Consider the following 18,588-nt stretch of genomic DNA (forward strand, 5'->3'; position numbering starts at 1 on the left):
TTCCGTTAATGCCTGTGAAAAAGGAAAATCTGCAAATATGAAGCGACCCCTCAGATGTGAGTAAGCATAACTGCATCCTGCATCCTTTAAGGGGTGACGGCGGAAATAATTCTCATTTGTTGTGCAATTTTAAGTAAATTAAGAGAGGAGAAGCAGATGCAGGTGGAGACATTCTAATAATGTGAAAGCTGTTACAAAACCAGAACCACTGACACTCAAGTCTGCATTGTAAAGCTGCTGACACACCTCTGAAGTAATATCCCAAAGAGAGTCACATTCGCTGCTACAGAAAGAATCAATCTTAGTGTCAAAATGTAGTGTCAGACAGGGCCCTCTGTGATTTAGAATGAATGAGGGATTACACACATTGGCTTTTGAGGTCCTGACAAAACAGTCATACTAAATCTTCACATAAAGGTGCTGCTACACAATGAGTGAGTTCTATTCTATGTGTTATTTCTAAACCTACCGGGCAAGCAAATTTCATCTATCAGCTTCAGCTAAGGGTTCACCAGCCCTGAAAAAAAAAAAAAAAGCCACCACTAATATATGATGACTTAACATGGGCCTATGAGGGAAAACAAAAATCAGCTGTTTGAGCGTTTCTATGTGCGAGTGCAGCATAATATGCAAAGAGTTGGCTATGAAATCCAACAGTGATCACTTATTTAAAGCGTAATCAGTCACTTCTACTTTGCTGCTGAGGTCTTTCTTACTAAAGCTGTGTTGATCTCACTGAGTCCAACAGGTTAAGCTCAGCTTGTGATGATCATTTAATCCAAATTTGCAGTTTTATACAGGCTGTGTGTGTCCTTGATCCATCAAGAAGTGAAGGAAATGCACCTCTACCACCTTCATTTTGCAACTGCAATCCATACAGATCTGTAATGTCTCTTCTTAAGATCACACCTTTGCACAAGCAACAACAGATGAAGGTTAATCTTTACACAAAGTAAGCTTATCAGTGATTATTTCTAAAACCTCTCATTGATGGTAAAACCAAAAAGCCTTTTTTCTTTTTAAATACACTCACAGGATGGCATCTGAAAACCTGATCTGGGCCTGTGTTTCTTTAAATAACACCAGACTCTTTTATCCCTCACACAAACTGCAGCATCCTGCCCTTAACAGTCATTTAATATCATATAATATAGCTATAGTACTTCTATTATTTAATATCTAAAATAGAAGACGTGCAGTACAAACTTGCATTTAATAATATATTCCCTCTTTGACTTTCTGCCCTCTTTCCCAAAGCGTTCCTCAGCATCGAAGTCAAAATAGCATCTGAGGCGATTCCCTTGATGATTTCATCTACTTCTACGACAGCTGGCTAATCTAATTTACCTGGAAAATAAAATAAAATTTATATTCAAAATAGTCATCTTAAAATATCTTTGTTGGCATCAAACAATGATCAACAAACGCTTTGATTTGCAAGAAAATATAACATGCTTCTGCTGCAACAATGGTAGATCCATGTGAGGAGATCTGAGTGACCAAAACAGGAAAAAAAAATTACAAGACTTCTGCTCTCCAGCCTCACACCCTCTGAACTGGCAAAGTAACACGCATCTGTGTTTCGTTAAGGATTAAACACACAACTCTAATATGTATGTAAAATGGTATTTTTTTTTTTTTTGTTAAAGTTTATTTTTATTTTTCTATTCTGAACAGATTAAAATTTCTCAATGTACAGCAGCTGTTCTCCGTGATGATAAAAATCAGTCTTGTCATCCTTTTGTGGCTCCTCAGTGTCAAGATTTCATGGAATAGTGACCATGTTTCCATGTATTTCCAGACTAAATCCAACAGATAATGTTGTTGGCGAATAAATATGGAAAACAACCTGGACTCCATTTAACGAAATAAACGGTCAAATTGCTGCACTGGAGTCTGGAGCTTCGAGCGTAAATGCAGACAAAAGATTTTATGAAATTAGTTCGCCAGGCGCAAAACTACTTTACTTCCTATCTGCACACAATGCAGATGAATACATTTCTCTCTACATACACACACACACACCCACACGCACGCACACACACATAGTCCTCCAAATTCCTTTTTGGAAGAAAAAAAAATAGAAGCTACACAATTTAAACGGCTCAAAAAACAAACAAACAAACAAAAAAAACCCACAGAAATCTAGTCCTTGGTAGGTGCATTTTTGGTTAGGTCTTTTAAAAATGTACAGTGTATATATGTGTATGTGTTTTGCTGATGTAGGACTACTTATAGAGAGACATGTCTCTCAGTGCTACAGTAGGAGTAATTACCAGACTCTGACCTGCACTGACAGGTTGCTGGTAGGACATGTTTCAGACCTCTGCCCAAAACACAAAAACAAACACGAGCAAAAGCATGTTGGGTTTTTACATCAGTCTGCTTAAAGTTGGGGTCTTCAAAAAAAAAAACTGAATAAAGAGCCTTTTATTTCTGGAGTCCCAGCAGGGGCGCCGGATCGCTTTCCTGTGGCCTCAGGTGTCGTTAAGATTGTAAGGCAGCCTTTCTGAATCTTCAGCAGCTCGGGATGTGGGTTATTAAGCTGAAACACTCCATAGTCTGTTATGAAACATCATAAACATCCATAGCTTAAACTGCTTTTTTTTTTTTTCCTTCAGTACTTATTTCCTGCTGCTTCCTGTTGCTTAAAAAATACATTAAAGTGGGAATTCATACTGACCTCCTGTCAGCAGGCCTATATAGCACATTTCCAGTATAATAAGTGTCCTTCCTGCTCATTAGTCTAACATTCTGGTGATTAAATATCATATGTTCATAAATATTTTGCTATATATGGTGTATAAAAATATACAATCATTGGCTAGTGGTGAGACAAAAGATATTATCATTCATATAGGACCAATATTTTATATCCCTATGCACATAAAACAATACTTGAATGTATTGTATAATCCATCATGTCAGACCCCCCTGAAATCCAAACATGATGAAATAATCTCTCAGTTTAACATTCTCAGGCCAAACGCCCACATCTTCCCATTGTCGTCAACCGCCAAATAGATTGTCACCCATCTGTCAGGGCCTAAGCCGTTCCCTTCTCCAGCTCTGCTTTCACTTGAGGAAATTACTTCCATTTGAACTGCACCCTTTGTGCCAGAGGGCGTTGTTTACAGTTGAACTGGCTGCAGGTGGAGATCCAGGGTGGCTGAAGCTTATCAGCCTGATAAAGCCGCTGCACACTGTCTATGCGGGAAAAGAGAGAACTAGTATACAAAAAACACACGCAGTGGCTAATAATATTTAGGAGCTTTGCAGCCACTATTTGGGGCATGCACAAAAAGACCACAAACAGAAATGAGCCATGACCAAAGGAGACCCATTATACTTGCTTGCAGCTGAATAGTTTTCTTCTTGGATGCTACTAGAGTAGCTTAGCATGATTTGCATTTCAAAATAATCCTTATTTATCTTGTACTGGGCCTTAGTGCAGCTTGTCAGTTCATCTACTGTCTGAAACAAGCCAGCTTTAACTTTTCAACTCCCTTTCAGGCCAATTTCTATGGTTTGAAGTGCAGGTGGGTGGGGCTTTTGTGTTCACAGCCAAAGCTGGGTGCCTAAATGACCATGTCAGGATATTAGGATAATTCATGTCATACAGGAGAGAAAAAATTTTAGGTCAGTCAGAAGTCTGAGCATTTAGCTCAACTGTCATTATCTCATTAGCTCATTATCTGAGACTTTAAATATGAGCATTCACTATTGTAACAGTATAAAGCTGACAGAAAATATGGAAAAGCATAATAGATCCCCTTTGAAGTTAATGATTATACCTGAGATCTGCTAATTAGTCAGCTCAAAGGGGCCCTCATTGGCAGGTTGCTGTCAATACCATATTACACACTGACTGTAAAAAGCACAGCTACACACCAGTCTATAGTAGATTTGTTTGCAGGTTGTGTATAAGAAATATGATTTTTTTCATCATTTTTCTTTTTTCATTTAAGCTGTTAATTCCTAAAGGGCCACTCTGCAGATTTTACCCATACAAAAGGAAAGCCTACTCATGATTAGATGAACTACAGCATGATAATGGTGCAGTAATATCATTAGTGACTGGCACTGAATAGTAAAAATACTAGAACTTCATCCTGTAGAGCAGGGACAGAGCTTTAGGTAACATTTTCATGCCTATTATTCATTTTATGGTTGAATATTTGCTGTGTAACTCTTGCCTGTGTCTGTCCTCAACCTGGGTTTCAAACAAACTCCGTCCCAGGAAACACTTTAAAGTAATTTGGCAGCACAAAGTCTTATTTTACTGAACTCGAGAGCAAAAATACTCTAGTTTATCATTTGTCTGTTCGTAATAAACATCATCTCTTTGTCCTTGTCAGGGTTATGCATTAGGAAAATAAACTAAAAGCCCATAAGACACAAGATATGCAAAATCACCTTCCATGCACTCTTCAACCGCCGTCCAGTCAATTCTAGAGAAATACTGATTTTAATTGTTTTATGTACACTTAACAGAAAAATCGACCCCGTCAATAAAACGACTGCAAAACCTGGAACGCTCAAATGTCAACATGTGAACCTCATGCAGTGTTTATGGTACAACCAAGAAACTTAATTCATTTTAAATAAAAATAAAAGGGGAATAAACAAGATAAAGGGATACAGTCAAAAAGTAGTGACTTAGGGAAATATGGTTGGCTTTGTTGCTGAATCGCTTTTTCACTGTGTCTCCATTGGCTGCTTGTTAATTCACAAGATAAACACTAACCTTCAGGTCACTGTCTCAAAAAACACGCACCCCGGCAAGAGAAAAAAAATAAATACATCTGCACTGTACTGAACTGCAATGTACCTGATTTCAAGTATGTTAGGTCTTCTGGCATGGAAACCACTAAGTTTACTTAAAAATGTAACAAACAGAAAATAATACATCTTCATGATACTGTTTTTTTTTTTCTCCACTTTCACAAACATATTTACTTCAGGATCCTTAAATACAGTCAAAGTTATTGCATTGTTTTTGCATATCTTGTGGGTTGCAGGACACCCACTCATACTGTTAACACTGCAACACAACACCTCGTGCTATTCTATGTAGGACATAAAAACTGCAATGCTGCTCCACTCCACACGGGGGAACCACAGCTCTCTAATTCTGCACCCTCACCAAGCCTGGGTGGCACTTCTAATTTGCGGGGTTACTTTATGTGTATGCATCTATATCTGAAAATTTATTAGGAACACTAAAGTAAACCGAATGTAGTCTCTGAGTGCATCTATGCATTATTCATTAGCTGGAGATGGTACTGGACAGTTTAAGTTAGAAAAAAAAAAAATCGGATATTGAAACTTGTGGAAACTTTCACCATCCTAAATTTGTCTTGGCTGAACAATTCCAAGCAATACTGTTATTTATGAATGATTTATTATCTTTGTTTCAGAGAGTAACATCCATGGCTGTTGCTATACCAGCTGATAAAATGTTTGGTAGAAAGCTGACACTGGATCTGCCGCAGCAGCTTGGATACAAAAACTACACATCAGATGCCTGCTGTAGAGTAAATTAGCACAAATAACTGGGAGGAGACCCCCTGTCTTTTAAACTCGGGGTTAACCAAACTTCAACTGGACCAATCAAACGAAGACTGGCTTCCTTTGACAACACAGACTTTTTCAGAGTTTGCAGTGTCATAACACAAAACAACATCATCACTGCCACTACAACATACTCAACATTCACATTTAGTTTGCATAATAATGTCAGAAGTCTGTTACTGGCACAGGACGCAGTGTATGGCAGTGTGTCCATGCATACTCCCTCCCTGCCACAAAGCTGCTCTGCTTGACATGAAGGAATTCGAGCTCGACAGTAAGTCCTTAATGGCAAATTAAAGAGAAAATGAATGGCCATAACTTAAGACGTATGAGTGTCTCTGGGTGGGTGTTCCACATTGCTGTTGTCTTGAAATGGCGAAGGCTTTTGCAATATATTGAAGCTTCTTGGAATTAACTAGAGAAACTTGTGATTTAGGTTTAAAATGGGTCATTAATGTCATAACCAGAAGATGAAGGTGCACTTTTCAGTGACTTTCAGTTTTTTCCTGGTGTGCTTTGCATTTTCAATGTGGTGTTAACACCAATTAGATTTGTCCCAACCCGGGAACCCACCTACTAACCCATCAGCAGCCTGTATTTCGGGGTAGCCAACAGTTACCCAGTTTTTAAAGAAAAACTGATAAAAAGCTTCATCTTGTCAGGCAATAGGTAGATGTTTGAGATTGAATTTCATGAATATGTTCCCCTTTTATCCCTTACGTGCATACATTCTGCATATTTGTTGGTTTCACTTTTAAATACTATTAAACTGTTGACATAATAATAATAATAATAATATTACATGTGGCAGTCAGTATCAGTGATGTGATTTTGATGTCAAGAATGCTTTAGTGATGGTACAATACCAAAATGAGCCCTGTGCCCCGTGTAAGATGCTGAGGCTTGAGTATAATACCTTGCAGTGGTTGTACTTTAAGTGCATCTAAACTATAATCAAGGAATGGGTTAAAAAGAGAAAGAGCCATCAAAAATTTCATCTATAAAGGAAAGAAATAGTCGAAATAGCTGTTTTCTATCTAATAATTTATCACATTAACCATTAATCTCATAATAATCTGTAAAAATTTCCTGCTTGTATGCGATTTTTTTTTCCCAGCAACTTGTTTAACCAGTAAATTATAAATATCACAAACAGGAAGTCAGTTTTATCTCTGAACCGTCCCTAATAAAAAAATATGTTTTATGATACGAGCTTCGTATAAAGAGAGTGATTCAGAAGTCTTGCAGCATCTGTAAACCAGCCCTAAAAGTTAATTTGGAGTTTAAACTTGGATCAAACGTTAACAAAATGTTATTCCTTTACGATGTGCCACTGTGGCACTGTGTGTATGAATTAGGGGCTTCTAAAATTCAGAGCGACAACCGCTGTGATTAAGAAAAGCAGCAACTGCCAAAAGGCTTCTTACCCTCTGGCCAAGCTGCAATGCTGAAACACTTATAATTCACTCTGACCTTGCTGGAGACCTCACAGGTAACTACCTCTAAGTGGGAAAATAAAGAAATGTTATGCAATGAGAAGTTGTTGAAGACAGAGCAGCTTCTGACTCTGCAGCTTGGCTAAAAAGAAAAAAAGAAAATCTTGCTAAAGAAATCACAAAGCTTTGGAAGCATGCCTGTCCATGGTAACCCTGTGTTAAGGAGGCCCATTATCACACATACACGCGTGCACGCACGCACGCACACACACACACGCACACACAAGACCACACTTGTAATGCTACCTTAATTTACTGTCTAAGCTTAAAATCAGCTTTTTAGAATACACAAGTACTCACTCAAACACCACACACACACACACACACACACACACACCCATATTCTCTCACACATTTTTTCTCTTCTGGGAAAATAAATAAATAAATAGATACAATCTGTAAAAGGTGCATACTGATAGAGAGAAAGACCCCCCTCCCCCCTTTTGAAGATACGCACTCTATCTCACGCATTCATACATGCACACATCCTGTACTAAAACGCAGACACACACCCGCACGCACAAATATAGTTATGCACTCGCACACAAACACTACGCCCTGCTTCGATACTTAAAACCTCTTAAAATTCTCCTAAAATAAACTGAGCAAAAATACATTATAAGACCAGCACCCCGATTGTGCAAACAATCAAGGATAAATTAAACCAATAACATCATGAATATAAACAAAATAGTCATGGCTAGCCAGTTTTGCACAATATTGAACTGTTAAATACATAGTGGGCGTGGTCTGTAGAAATAGTGTGTGGCAGCAAATCCAATAGGATTCCACGCTGAGAGGAAGAGGACAGTCCTGGAGAAGGAAGTGCGTTGATTGACGGCAGAGTCTGTTTTCGTTTCAATCGCTCACTCCCATTCTCCCGTGCGCCCCATCATCTCTGTTTCCCTGTTCGACAAACGCACGCCTCCCAGAGGGCTGACAAAGCAAAAAAAGGTCAGGGATGGAGGGAGAGGGATGGTGAAATAACCAAAGAGGAGGGAGGAAGGAGTGAGGAACAGCGAGGTATGAGGCAGAAAAGGGGGCTCGCTGTCTCTGCTTAGCCACCCAGTGCTCCTCCTGTTCAGGTGTGGCCAAACAAGGAAAAGCGGTGGAGGAGGCAGAACCATATCACGGTGACAGACGATTTGAGTTTGTCTCTCTCTGGAGTTTTACTGACCAGCGGTGGAAAAAAGAAAGAGCTGGCTAGCTCCTGTTGGCCTGTGTCCCCCCCCTGCCCATGGCAGCCTTATTGCGGCTGTTGGACCATCCCTCAAATCCTTCCCTCCACCCCCGTTGGCTGGCAGGGAGGTCGCCTCAATCCCACCTCCAGGCTGGCAGGGCTGTGCTCCATGGTTCCTTAGCTTGGAAGAGGAGGAGAAATGAGATTTCAAACAGGGTTTTTTTCACCCTGTTTTACTCAATACAGCGCTTCATCATCAGTGAACCAAAGAGGAGGAGATGACCTTTGACCTCAAGCAGGTTTGGTCAGACGGTAATCCAAACTGACCCCCTTCGAAAGCTGGTCTGTTGTCCCCCACCTGGCGTCATGGCGGCCAGGCAAACAACAATAACCACAAAGTAGGCATAGGAAATGAAAAACATTAAAACACTATGTTGTTTGCAGGAAATCCATAAAAGGCCCTTCCCGCCTGTGTCGTTTCCTGTCTACCTTCCTTCAGTCATACTTACTTTGTCTTTTTTGCTTGTGTCTACTTTTCTGCGCTTAACACTTTGAGGACATGATAAAACTGTGAGGCACTTTAGAGACACACTCAGACACGTGTGGAGAACACACGCACACACGCACAGATAGAAAAAAAATCATAGATCACACCGACAGACAAACATAAGCACACGCTCGTAGAGTATATTGTTTTTACAACAAACATCCATCCATATACTAACTCATAGACTAACAAAGTCATAACCAGGTGTTTAAGGTTGCATCACTGGCCGCCACTGTCCAGAGTGACAGAGTGTGTTTGTGTGTGTGTGAAAGGTGGGGACAGACAGAACCAGCCGCGGTGCTGTAAGCAGCGCCGACAAACATCAGTCTCTGATGATGTCAGAGGGGCCAGTTCATCAAGCAAACCCATTAACTTGACTCCTACAAGCTTGTCACGCACTCCATATCCTCATCCTCCAATAGCCCGCTGTTCCTCTGTCGTGCTCCTCCAATCACAAGCGAGCTTCTGTGGTGCCCCTCTTCCCTCCCGCCAGCCTCCTCTTCCTCTTCCTCCTCTTCTTCACGCACTCTCCCTCTGGCTAGCAGCTCCTGTCGCTCCTCTATAGAGGAGGGCCCATGTATAGAGCCTCTGCTTCCTGCGGCCTCTCCCCCACCTTCACTAGGACTCGAGCTGACCGCTCGGTCCCTGTGCGTCGATGCTGCTGCTGCTGCTGTTGCTGCTGTGTGGAAGGGAAGGAGGTTGCCATTCGGGCTGTGCTGAGAGGTGGAGGAGGTGCTGGATGTGGCATTTGTGGGACTGTTGCCGTTGAGAATGTTGTTGGCAGCGTGCTCCATCTCCTCAATGGTCATGTCGCAGGCGTCAGCCAGCTCCGCTTTGGTCGCCTCAATGAACGAAGGATCCTGTGCAAAATGACCCAAGCCCTCTGATATTAGGACCTTGACAGAGAAATGAGTAAAAGAGGGATGGGCAGGTTTAGTGTTGAATACACGCTAAATAAGAAGTAGAGCATAACCTCCATCAACCTATACACAGATGCACATTCATACAATGCATACTCACCGCCTCCACTAGACTGCCTGCGCTGCCATGAGACAGCGAGCTAGAGTCTTTCCCCAACAGCGAGGGCACGGTGAGCGACACTGGCCGCGGTGCCCTTTGACTGGATGCTGACATGCTAGGGGTGGGGCTAGGACTGGGCACCGGGCTATTCCCATTACTGTCATTATACCTAGGGGGGGAAGACATTTATTTAATACAGATATTATTGTCTGTAGAGTACTATTCAGACTGCCACTTGTGCTTAAACTGTTACTCGGAGCAGCTTTAATTCTTACCACGGCCCACAGTTGACAGAGGGCAAGCTGGTATTGAGCTTTTCATGGGAGTTGGAGCCCTCTAGCCGCAGAGAGGGAACTCGCTGGTAGGAGGCATCACTGCATTGAGCTAAGAAAAAATAAACAACATTAGTTAGAACAAACCTCCCACACTGATGTAATTAAATATTCCCCATTAAATATAGGCAATATGATCCTTTTTGGCCTTTGGTGCGTGCACAGGATGTGGTATACCTGTGGGACTTGCTGGAGGTGTGGAACACAGCCGACTGAAGCGGGTCGGTGAGTGACTCCTTCTTAGAAGAGGACTCAACCCTGCCACAGCCAGAGCCTGGAGGAGGAGAGGGAAATTTAGAGAGGAGCAGCAGGGAGGATTATGTTTGCTTTGCAGGTCTTTTATGTGCATCTGTAACTCTGTGTGTTTGCTTTTATTATGTAGGCGTCTGCTACCTGATGATGTACAAGATGTAAAGGTACAGCCGTCTTCTGAGAGACGTCTGGCCTCGACTGTCTCCGGAGACACTCCAGATGGAAGGATGATCTCCGCCCTGACATCAATGCCACAGATATTCAAAAACACAGCATGTAAAGATGCAGAAACTGCAGCAGGTACAATTTATAGACAGCATTTTTATTTATTTATTTTTTTAAAGTGAATGTGCCTCTACTCACCCAGCGAAGTGGGGCAGAGGAAGACTCTCCTGGGAGACTGCCACCCTCCTCCTCCTCTTCTGTCCTCTACTTCCTCTGCTTCCTCCATGGGAGTCAACTGCTTACAAGTCTCATCGTGATACACCAGCCTAACGAGAGCACACAGCCACATAAAATGAAGAAAACATGAAATATTAAAGGGTTTAAGATAAAATTTGCTTTGTTGTTGTTTTGTTTTTGAGTGCATATGTGTTTAAACGCTACATGTCAGAGGAGAGCGAGTGGTCATCCTCATGGTACACCCTGTCTTCAACATAGCTCTCGTCGTATGTCTCCTCTGTTGACCCCTCCCCTCTTCGGATGATTGGCAGATGACTGTCACACGAGTCCGAGCTACAGACAAACAAGCAAACAGCCGAACAAACAAACACACAAAATGAACATAAAGACACACAACACACGGAAAAAAAACAGACAAACAGGCAGATACATGTAAATACACTGAAAAATGATTTGCAAAAAAAGTGAAAGGAGAAACCCAAGGATGCTTAACTACTGCATGTAGGAAGGAGAAGTAGAGGAACAAGTCTGCAGAGAAGCGGGTGGAAATTGCAGCTATTTTCTTGAAGCAAAATGGTGAATAGCATTAAAGGCAACACCTGGATTATGGCAATTGATAGCAAGACTGAAGTTCAGACATCTTTAAAAAACAAAGAAGATATTGAGGAATGTTGCTAGCTAGCTCTCAGGGAGCTGTATTTTAATGTAGGCCTACAGAGAATTTACATAAGTACTTTTTATGCTGCTATCATCATTCCAAGGTCAATCAAGTCCCAGAATCAGAGGCTAATGCTTTCAGTGAATTATTATGAGAAAAAAAAAAAGCTGGGTTGGCATGATGTTTTTGGCATCACTGGACAAAAGGACATTTCCACAGCAACCTTTCATATTGTAGTCTGATAGAGAACTAGACTCCTGCACCTCCTCCGGGCTCTGACAGGTTAATCACAAATCTCTTCAGATCACATGAATTACAAAAGCAGTACGGAGAGCAAAAAAAGTCCACAGATCAAGTAAGATGCTGTGGATTAAACACAGGACCTTCCCTTGGGAGATGAAGATTCAAATATAATTTATATTATACTTGTGTTGTCTGATGGGAGGAAGTTATAATTCTCTTTGCATCTCAAAGATGTCTTCTCCCCAGTCACCTCTGCAGTTGGGGTCAGATGTTTACGTTCACACTCATCATGGGCATGAATGCCATGTAATTTTGGGCTTTTAATGATTTTGTTGAAGTGTTCTGTTTTCAGGGTGAAATGACTGTACAGCATACATCTTTAAAGACTTTAAAGACAATTTGGTGCACAAGTTTGAATTTATTTTGGATTTCCTCTAATCCACACAAGGTCAGAAGTACACATACAGGCTCAAATATATATACATACACCCCCATTAATATTTAGTTAAACGTCCCTTAGCAAGTTGCACCATAACCAGATGTTTTTGGTAGCCATCGACAAGCTTGTGGCCACTCTTCTTGGCAGAATTGGAGGAGTTTATTTAGGTTGGTTGGTTTCCTGGCACAAATTTTAAATAGGTTGATGTCATGGATTTGGGAAGGCCATTCCAGAAGCTTAATGTTAGCCTGCTTTAACCATTCCAAAACCAGATCTGATGGCTGTGTGGGATCATGTGTTGGAACACCCAATTGTGTCCAAGTTTCAATCATCCAGCTGTATATTTGAGGTGAAACTGAAGTTTGGATGTAATCCTCCTTATTCCATCTACTTTGTGCAGTGTACTATTACCACTGACAGGAAAACAGGTCAGGAGCATGATGCCACTACCACCATGCTTTACAGTCGGTACAGTGTTCTCAGGTTTGAAAGCCTCACCCTATATTGCCAAAAGTATTCATTCACCCATCCAAATCATTGAATTCAGGTGTGCCAATCACTTCCACGGCCACAGGTGTATAAAACCAAACACCTAGGCATGCAGACTGCTTCTACAAACATTTGTGAAAGAATGGGATGCTCTCAGTTCATTGAATTCCAGCGTGGTACTGTGATAGGATGCCACCTGTGTAACAAGTCCAGTCATGAAATTTCCTCACTACTAAATATTCCACAGCCAACTGTTAGTGGTATTATAACAAAGTGGAAGCCAGTAGTGGTAGGCCAGATAAAATGACAAAGTGGGGTCACTGGATGCTGCAGTGCATAGTATGCAGAGGTTGCCAACTTTCTGCAGAGTCAATCGCTATAGACCTCTAGACTTCATGAGGCCTTCAGATTAGCTCAAGAACAGCGCATAAAGGAGCTTCATGTAATGGGTTTTCATGGCTGAGCAGCTGCATCCAAGCCTTACATCACCAAGCGCAATACAAAGCGTCGGGTCCAGGCTGCCACTGGACTCTAGAGGAATGGCGACGTGTTCTCTTTGTCTGGCAATCTGATGGACAAGTCTGGATATGGCGGTTGCCAGGAGAACAGTACTTGCCAAAGTGTAAAGTTTGGAGGGGGATTATGGTGTGGTGTTGTTTTTCAGGAGCTGACAAATGGGTTGTCACTCAAGTTCATATGTGTGTGAAGGCAGACAAGTGAATACTTTTGGCAGTATAGTGTACATCTTGTCATTGTGGCCAAATAGTTCAATCTTTGTCTTGGCTGACCATAAAACTTTTCTCCAGAAGGCATTTGGTTTGGCAGCTTTCATTCAAGCTTGATTTTGGAGCAGGGGCTTCTTTCTTGGTTGGAACCTTCTCAGTCCATGGTGATGTAAAATTTGCTTCACTGTGAACAGTAACGCTGGTGTTCCAGCAGTTTCCAGTTTATGGCAGGCTTGCTCCTGGGTGGTTCCTGGGTTGTTCCTGAACAGCCTAACCAACAAACCAATCTAACCAATCTTAGGGTGATAGTTTGTGTCTTCTTCCAGACCCTGGCAAAGTGGTGACACACTGAAGTTGAAATACCATAGAGAACCTTCAGCACCATTTATTAAAAGCTTAAAGTGAATGTATGTTTATATTTGAGCACGTATCGACTGAAATTTGCAGCTGCCCACATGGACAAGCCAAAAGCCTTCTGGAGAATGTATGCTATGCACTAATTCCACCCTGGTAAAAGAACAGTTCAAAGAAATCATTAAAAGCCCAAATTACCATGACATTCATGCCCACGATGAGCGTAACCTTCTGACCACAACTGTATTTCATACCCTGGATCAAGCTTTAAGGAGACATTCTGGCATTTATATTTTAATCTCATCTTCTTCACCAGATGTGTTTTTTTTACTTCAAAGCTACAACATTTCAGCTCCACTGAGTTTCAACTTAAGAGATGGAACAAAATGCTAAGTTTTTAGTTTGAAGTCCCAAAATTTTTAATATTTTTTATTTTTTTGTGAAACAATTTTTTTTAAATTATTTTTTTACACAGCAGTACACAAACCTCCCCAAAGCAACAGCTTGGTGAAGAAAAAAAAAACCCCAAAAAAAACAACCAAACAAAAAAAAAAAACAACCAAAACTAAAAATGCCAGATGTCCCTTTAATCAGCTAACGGCTCCACAGAAAACTCTGGGTTAGAATAGCGACCTGACTTGTTGATGATTTTGGTCAACCTTGGGTGGATGTTAATCTGTTGCTCAGTTGATCAAATCCGAAGCAATAGTGCATCAGAAAGCTTATACTTTGTTTTGCTTATACTGGTGTATAATTTTAGATCAATTACTGTCCAAGTAGGCAATGTGAACAGGCAAAACTGTGGGCATATGTGCAGCACACACAATCTGCAAGCATAACTAAAGTTTAAAGCCAGCCCAAGGTCTCAACAAGCTAGCAAAAGGAATAAATGAAATGAATAAATATATATATTAAAGACTATTCTGTTCTTAAAGTCATAACAATGCAATGACTTGATATGTAAAGTTCATTCTGAAGGGGATGCTAGTGGAAAGTCATCCAGCCACTAAAATCAAAATTTATGCAAAGTTTGATATTAATATTTCAACTTGTCACGGACCAAATAGAGCACATATTTCAAAACATACAAACCTAATTGCATGGATACACACTCACTGGCCACTATGATAGGGAAGCCTGTTTAATTGCTCATTAAATCATGTCAATACAGACCAAAATCTCACAGGCATGTTTCTAGCACCTTGAAGAATTTAGGCAGCTTTGAAGGCAAAAGTGGGTCCAACCTGGTACTGGCAAGGTGCACCTATTAAAGTGGCAGAGTGTAGACTGTACATTGTGATTGTTGAGTGGTTATACTCAAAATAGCAGACAAGCATGAGCTTTCAGATGTTTGCATGTTTCTATACAGATGAATGACATTGTGTCTAACCCAGACCTGTCAAAATATCCAATAAAACAGCAGTAACCGAAGCCCTTGATAGGAAAGGTTTGGCCACATCGAACCAAACAGTCTATCTATGGCTTTGGTAGCTGATTTTTATAGTAGCAGCATGTAGCCTGGTTTTTGCTATTGCAAAACAAAGCACTGTGTGCATAGCAACAAGTGTTACTATAGCACCCTGACAGCTATGTTATTTTAATGCCATTATGAGATTAACAGACACACACACACTCGCTCTCTTCTCTCTGTCCCCTGGCAACATACCGCATGAGGCTGTCATAAAACACGTCCTGCTCGCCACCAGAAACAAAAGACAGGGAAAGAAAGCAGGTAGTAAAAAGAAATAAACAGCTGAATCATTCATGTCTATACTGACATCTTGCTTTGTTAATTATGTTAACAAGCTAGTTAAATATTTGTACTGATGCCTGGGAAATGAAAGAGGAAAGCAAAGTATTCATAACACAATCAAAGAGCACATAAAGTAAGAAAGAACCAGAAAAGTCCAAAACAGCACTCGCATAAAGGGAAATAATTTTGAGATGCAGATGGAAGCTGCTGTTGAGCCTGCACTCACCTCTTTGGAGGAAAGCACCACGCAGATCTTGGCAGCAGGATGGGGGTGAGTGGCTGCCCAGTGTGCCCATCCACAGTGCTTATAGATGGGCTCGGGAATCGGCTGATGCCCTGGGTCGCCACCCCGACCATGCCAGTGTTGTTGGCGTTGTTGATGTTGGCGTTAGAGCCTGATGAGGAGTAAGAGGAAGGGGTGAAAGTGGTCGAGTCCATGAGCTTCTCATGAGATGGGCTCTCGCCTTCACAAGGTGAGCCTTTCTGGCTAATGTGTAAGGGACGTTGGGTAGTGAAAGACTGCGGGAAGGACCCACGGCCATCGCTCTGGTTGTAGTAGTTGACGTGGTTGCCAAACAACCCACCTGTACGCTGTGGGCGGAGACAGATGAGATGGAGGAGCAGGAAAAAGGTGACGAGAAGAGAAATGGAAAGATGAGGCATGAAGATGAAAGTGGAAAAAGTAAAGGTTAAGTTAAAATGTCTTAATATCTTATAGCACCACATCCCCAGTCAAAAGTCACAACTACTATTGCCACATTCACTGCTTGCAGCAATGACGGAAATGCAAAGCAAAGAGCTTTTGTCAAAAGCCAAAAATCTTTGGAACATTTTTAGCAGATGAAATCCATGAGAGCTGACTGATAAAGCAGACTGAATAAACTGCGCACTTCAGTTTTTTTCTACATTGCTTAACATTACCTAGCTACAGAGGTGTAGATATATGTTACCTGTTTTACATACACAATGCAAATACTGCAGCAAAAAAGCAGCATATGAATGTTGCAATGGTGGTGAACATGGAAGGCTGATAGCTTAACTCACCCCCTTACCTTTTGCTAGGTTTGTGCATGTGTTTATTTGTGTAATGCTTACTATTGCAGTGCTCAATCGTGTGTTTGGTGATTAGTTTTAGCATGTAAAATATTGCTGTGTGTGTTTTCATTGTTTTCATGGGAAGTTTGTTTAAAACCCATAAATACAAAAATAGTTGATAGTTGAATAAGTGCAGTAATTTGTAGCCAAGCTATGTGGTGGAACATGAGGCTTTTTAAAAAAAATGTCTTTTTGACTCTGAGCACATGCAAGAATGTATGTTTATGTGCAAGATGCAATAATACGGCTTCAAGCTGGCGTTGATCATCTCTCTCTCTCTCTTTCTCTCTCTCTGGAGAGTGAGTGAAGGTGTGTGTATCCAACCTTTACCCTGAAGATATCGTCCTCAGATGCTGCTGACACAGGCTCCTTTATGCCTTTATCCAGCTCCTCCTCCACATTCAGGTCTCCAGAGATGGCTCTCCTAATCTCTGGACCAATGTCATGCAATGTCCGCAGGCCCGCCTGCACACAGACCAAATACCACAAAGTGTTGTTTACGTATCATGATGTAATCCAGGATCAAATGTACAACTTCAGAAATCCACCGCTGTATGTTTAGCTTTAATGTGAACAAAACATGTGTGCGTACCTGCAGAGAGAGGGCAGTTTTGGGGGGCACCTTGGCCACCAGCCCTTGTTCTTTCCTCTTCTTAAACTTGCGGAAATATTCCTGAATGAGGAAGGTAGCGTAGAACTTCCCGACTGTTACCTCATCATCTACAAAACATAAAAGCATCATAATTAAAATAGATTAATGCTAAAAAAAAAAAAAAGTTACAAAATTTTTCAGTAACACTGTTCCAAGTGATGCAGCAAAGGATTTGACCACAGTAAGGTGTGTAGAGTAATGACCACTGAGAGCGTTCACCTTTTTAAATATTTATTCATATGAAAGTATGCTGCAGGGTACACATACCACCGGCAGGGGGCACTACTTGATCCAAGAGCTTCATGCTGGTTCTCTTCCAGATCTTCTTCACTATTGCCCTCAGTTCCTCATTGGCTTGCTCCAGGTTCCCTGCACACACACACACACACAGAGCACAGTATACAGTACACACTGTAGGTGTAAACTGGTATTTCCATAGTTGCACATTACATCACAACACAGCTCAGCCAGTGTGAAAAGCCACAACACAGCATCTGTATTTGTAGGACATTGCATTTAACACCAAATTTAAGGATTCCCCAAATTTCTATGTATCATAAGTGATGCAGTGTTTTGCTGCTGGTTGTTTATTGCTTCGTTTTTTTATATGGTGCTGTTGCCATGCACCCATACATGAGCTGATAATGTCTGGATTAAAAAAAATGCAGATGATGGACAAAACGGTAGACCACAAATCAGCGGGTGACATCTATTTTTCATCAGTTTAGGAAAACTTGTGCAAAATAAAAATACATGTCACTTCAAATTCTGCTATCTAGTGTGATTATGTGCCCAACATTGTGTGACCTGTTCATTTGTGTTAATGTTTATCCCTGAAAGGGTCTTTTACCTTCCGTCTTTATCCTGAGTGCAGTTCTGACCAGGGCAAACAGCGTGGCGTTGAACATCACTGTTCCGTCACTGTTCAGAGGCATGTTCATCGACACCAGACGCTACATGAGATGAAACACACACACACCTTTATAACAGAGTAAATTTCCCTTACAGCTGCCAAGAGATACTGGCAGCTGTGCTTATTTGTGAAAAATAAGCAGACAGCAGTTCGACTCTAAGGACACTGATCTTCCCTTAGAGAGATTTTTGAGATGTCTTCTCAGGTACAATTTGTTGTCAGGGAGTGTTTTGAGTCATCGTGGAAGGTGTTATGAGCTGTGCATATGTCCTCTGTAGCTTTCAGAACTTGCTTAGGAATTTGTGTGACTGTATGAGTGCGTTTACCTTGCAAGCCACCCTGTGTGGACAGAGCTTTCCGAAGCCGAGGGGAGGCTGGATTCTTCGGAGCAGAGTCACTACATCAAGATGTTTTATTCTCCCCCTAAAACCAGCATAGATGTTAGATTATAGAGACGCTCTACA

At 41.3% G+C, this 18,588-nt stretch overlaps 1 protein-coding gene across 1 annotated transcript in view; it reads right to left on the reverse strand.

The window, feature by feature from the left end:
- Window positions 1-8,395: 8,395 nt before the first annotated feature.
- The window catches only part of cacna1c (calcium channel, voltage-dependent, L type, alpha 1C subunit), a 207,622-nt gene continuing 197,429 nt past the window's right edge, over window positions 8,396-18,588 (reverse strand). Inside the window, exons 39-51 of the mRNA XM_030720526.1 lie at window positions 18,451-18,547; window positions 18,062-18,164; window positions 17,479-17,580; window positions 17,152-17,279; window positions 16,890-17,024; window positions 15,691-16,055; window positions 11,008-11,136; window positions 10,765-10,892; window positions 10,543-10,640; window positions 10,327-10,423; window positions 10,093-10,201; window positions 9,818-9,986; window positions 8,396-9,693 (exon numbers count right to left, since the gene is read on the reverse strand). Of these exons, the coding sequence (XP_030576386.1) occupies window positions 9,178-9,693; window positions 9,818-9,986; window positions 10,093-10,201; window positions 10,327-10,423; window positions 10,543-10,640; window positions 10,765-10,892; window positions 11,008-11,136; window positions 15,691-16,055; window positions 16,890-17,024; window positions 17,152-17,279; window positions 17,479-17,580; window positions 18,062-18,164; window positions 18,451-18,547 (2,176 nt within the window). The 3' untranslated portion in view covers window positions 8,396-9,177. The remainder of the gene's footprint in view (window positions 9,694-9,817; window positions 9,987-10,092; window positions 10,202-10,326; window positions 10,424-10,542; window positions 10,641-10,764; window positions 10,893-11,007; window positions 11,137-15,690; window positions 16,056-16,889; window positions 17,025-17,151; window positions 17,280-17,478; window positions 17,581-18,061; window positions 18,165-18,450; window positions 18,548-18,588) is intronic.

This window comes from Archocentrus centrarchus, chromosome 23, assembly GCF_007364275.1.
Source record: "Archocentrus centrarchus isolate MPI-CPG fArcCen1 chromosome 23, fArcCen1, whole genome shotgun sequence".
In the NCBI taxonomy this organism is placed as follows: Eukaryota; Metazoa; Chordata; class Actinopteri; order Cichliformes; family Cichlidae; genus Archocentrus; species Archocentrus centrarchus.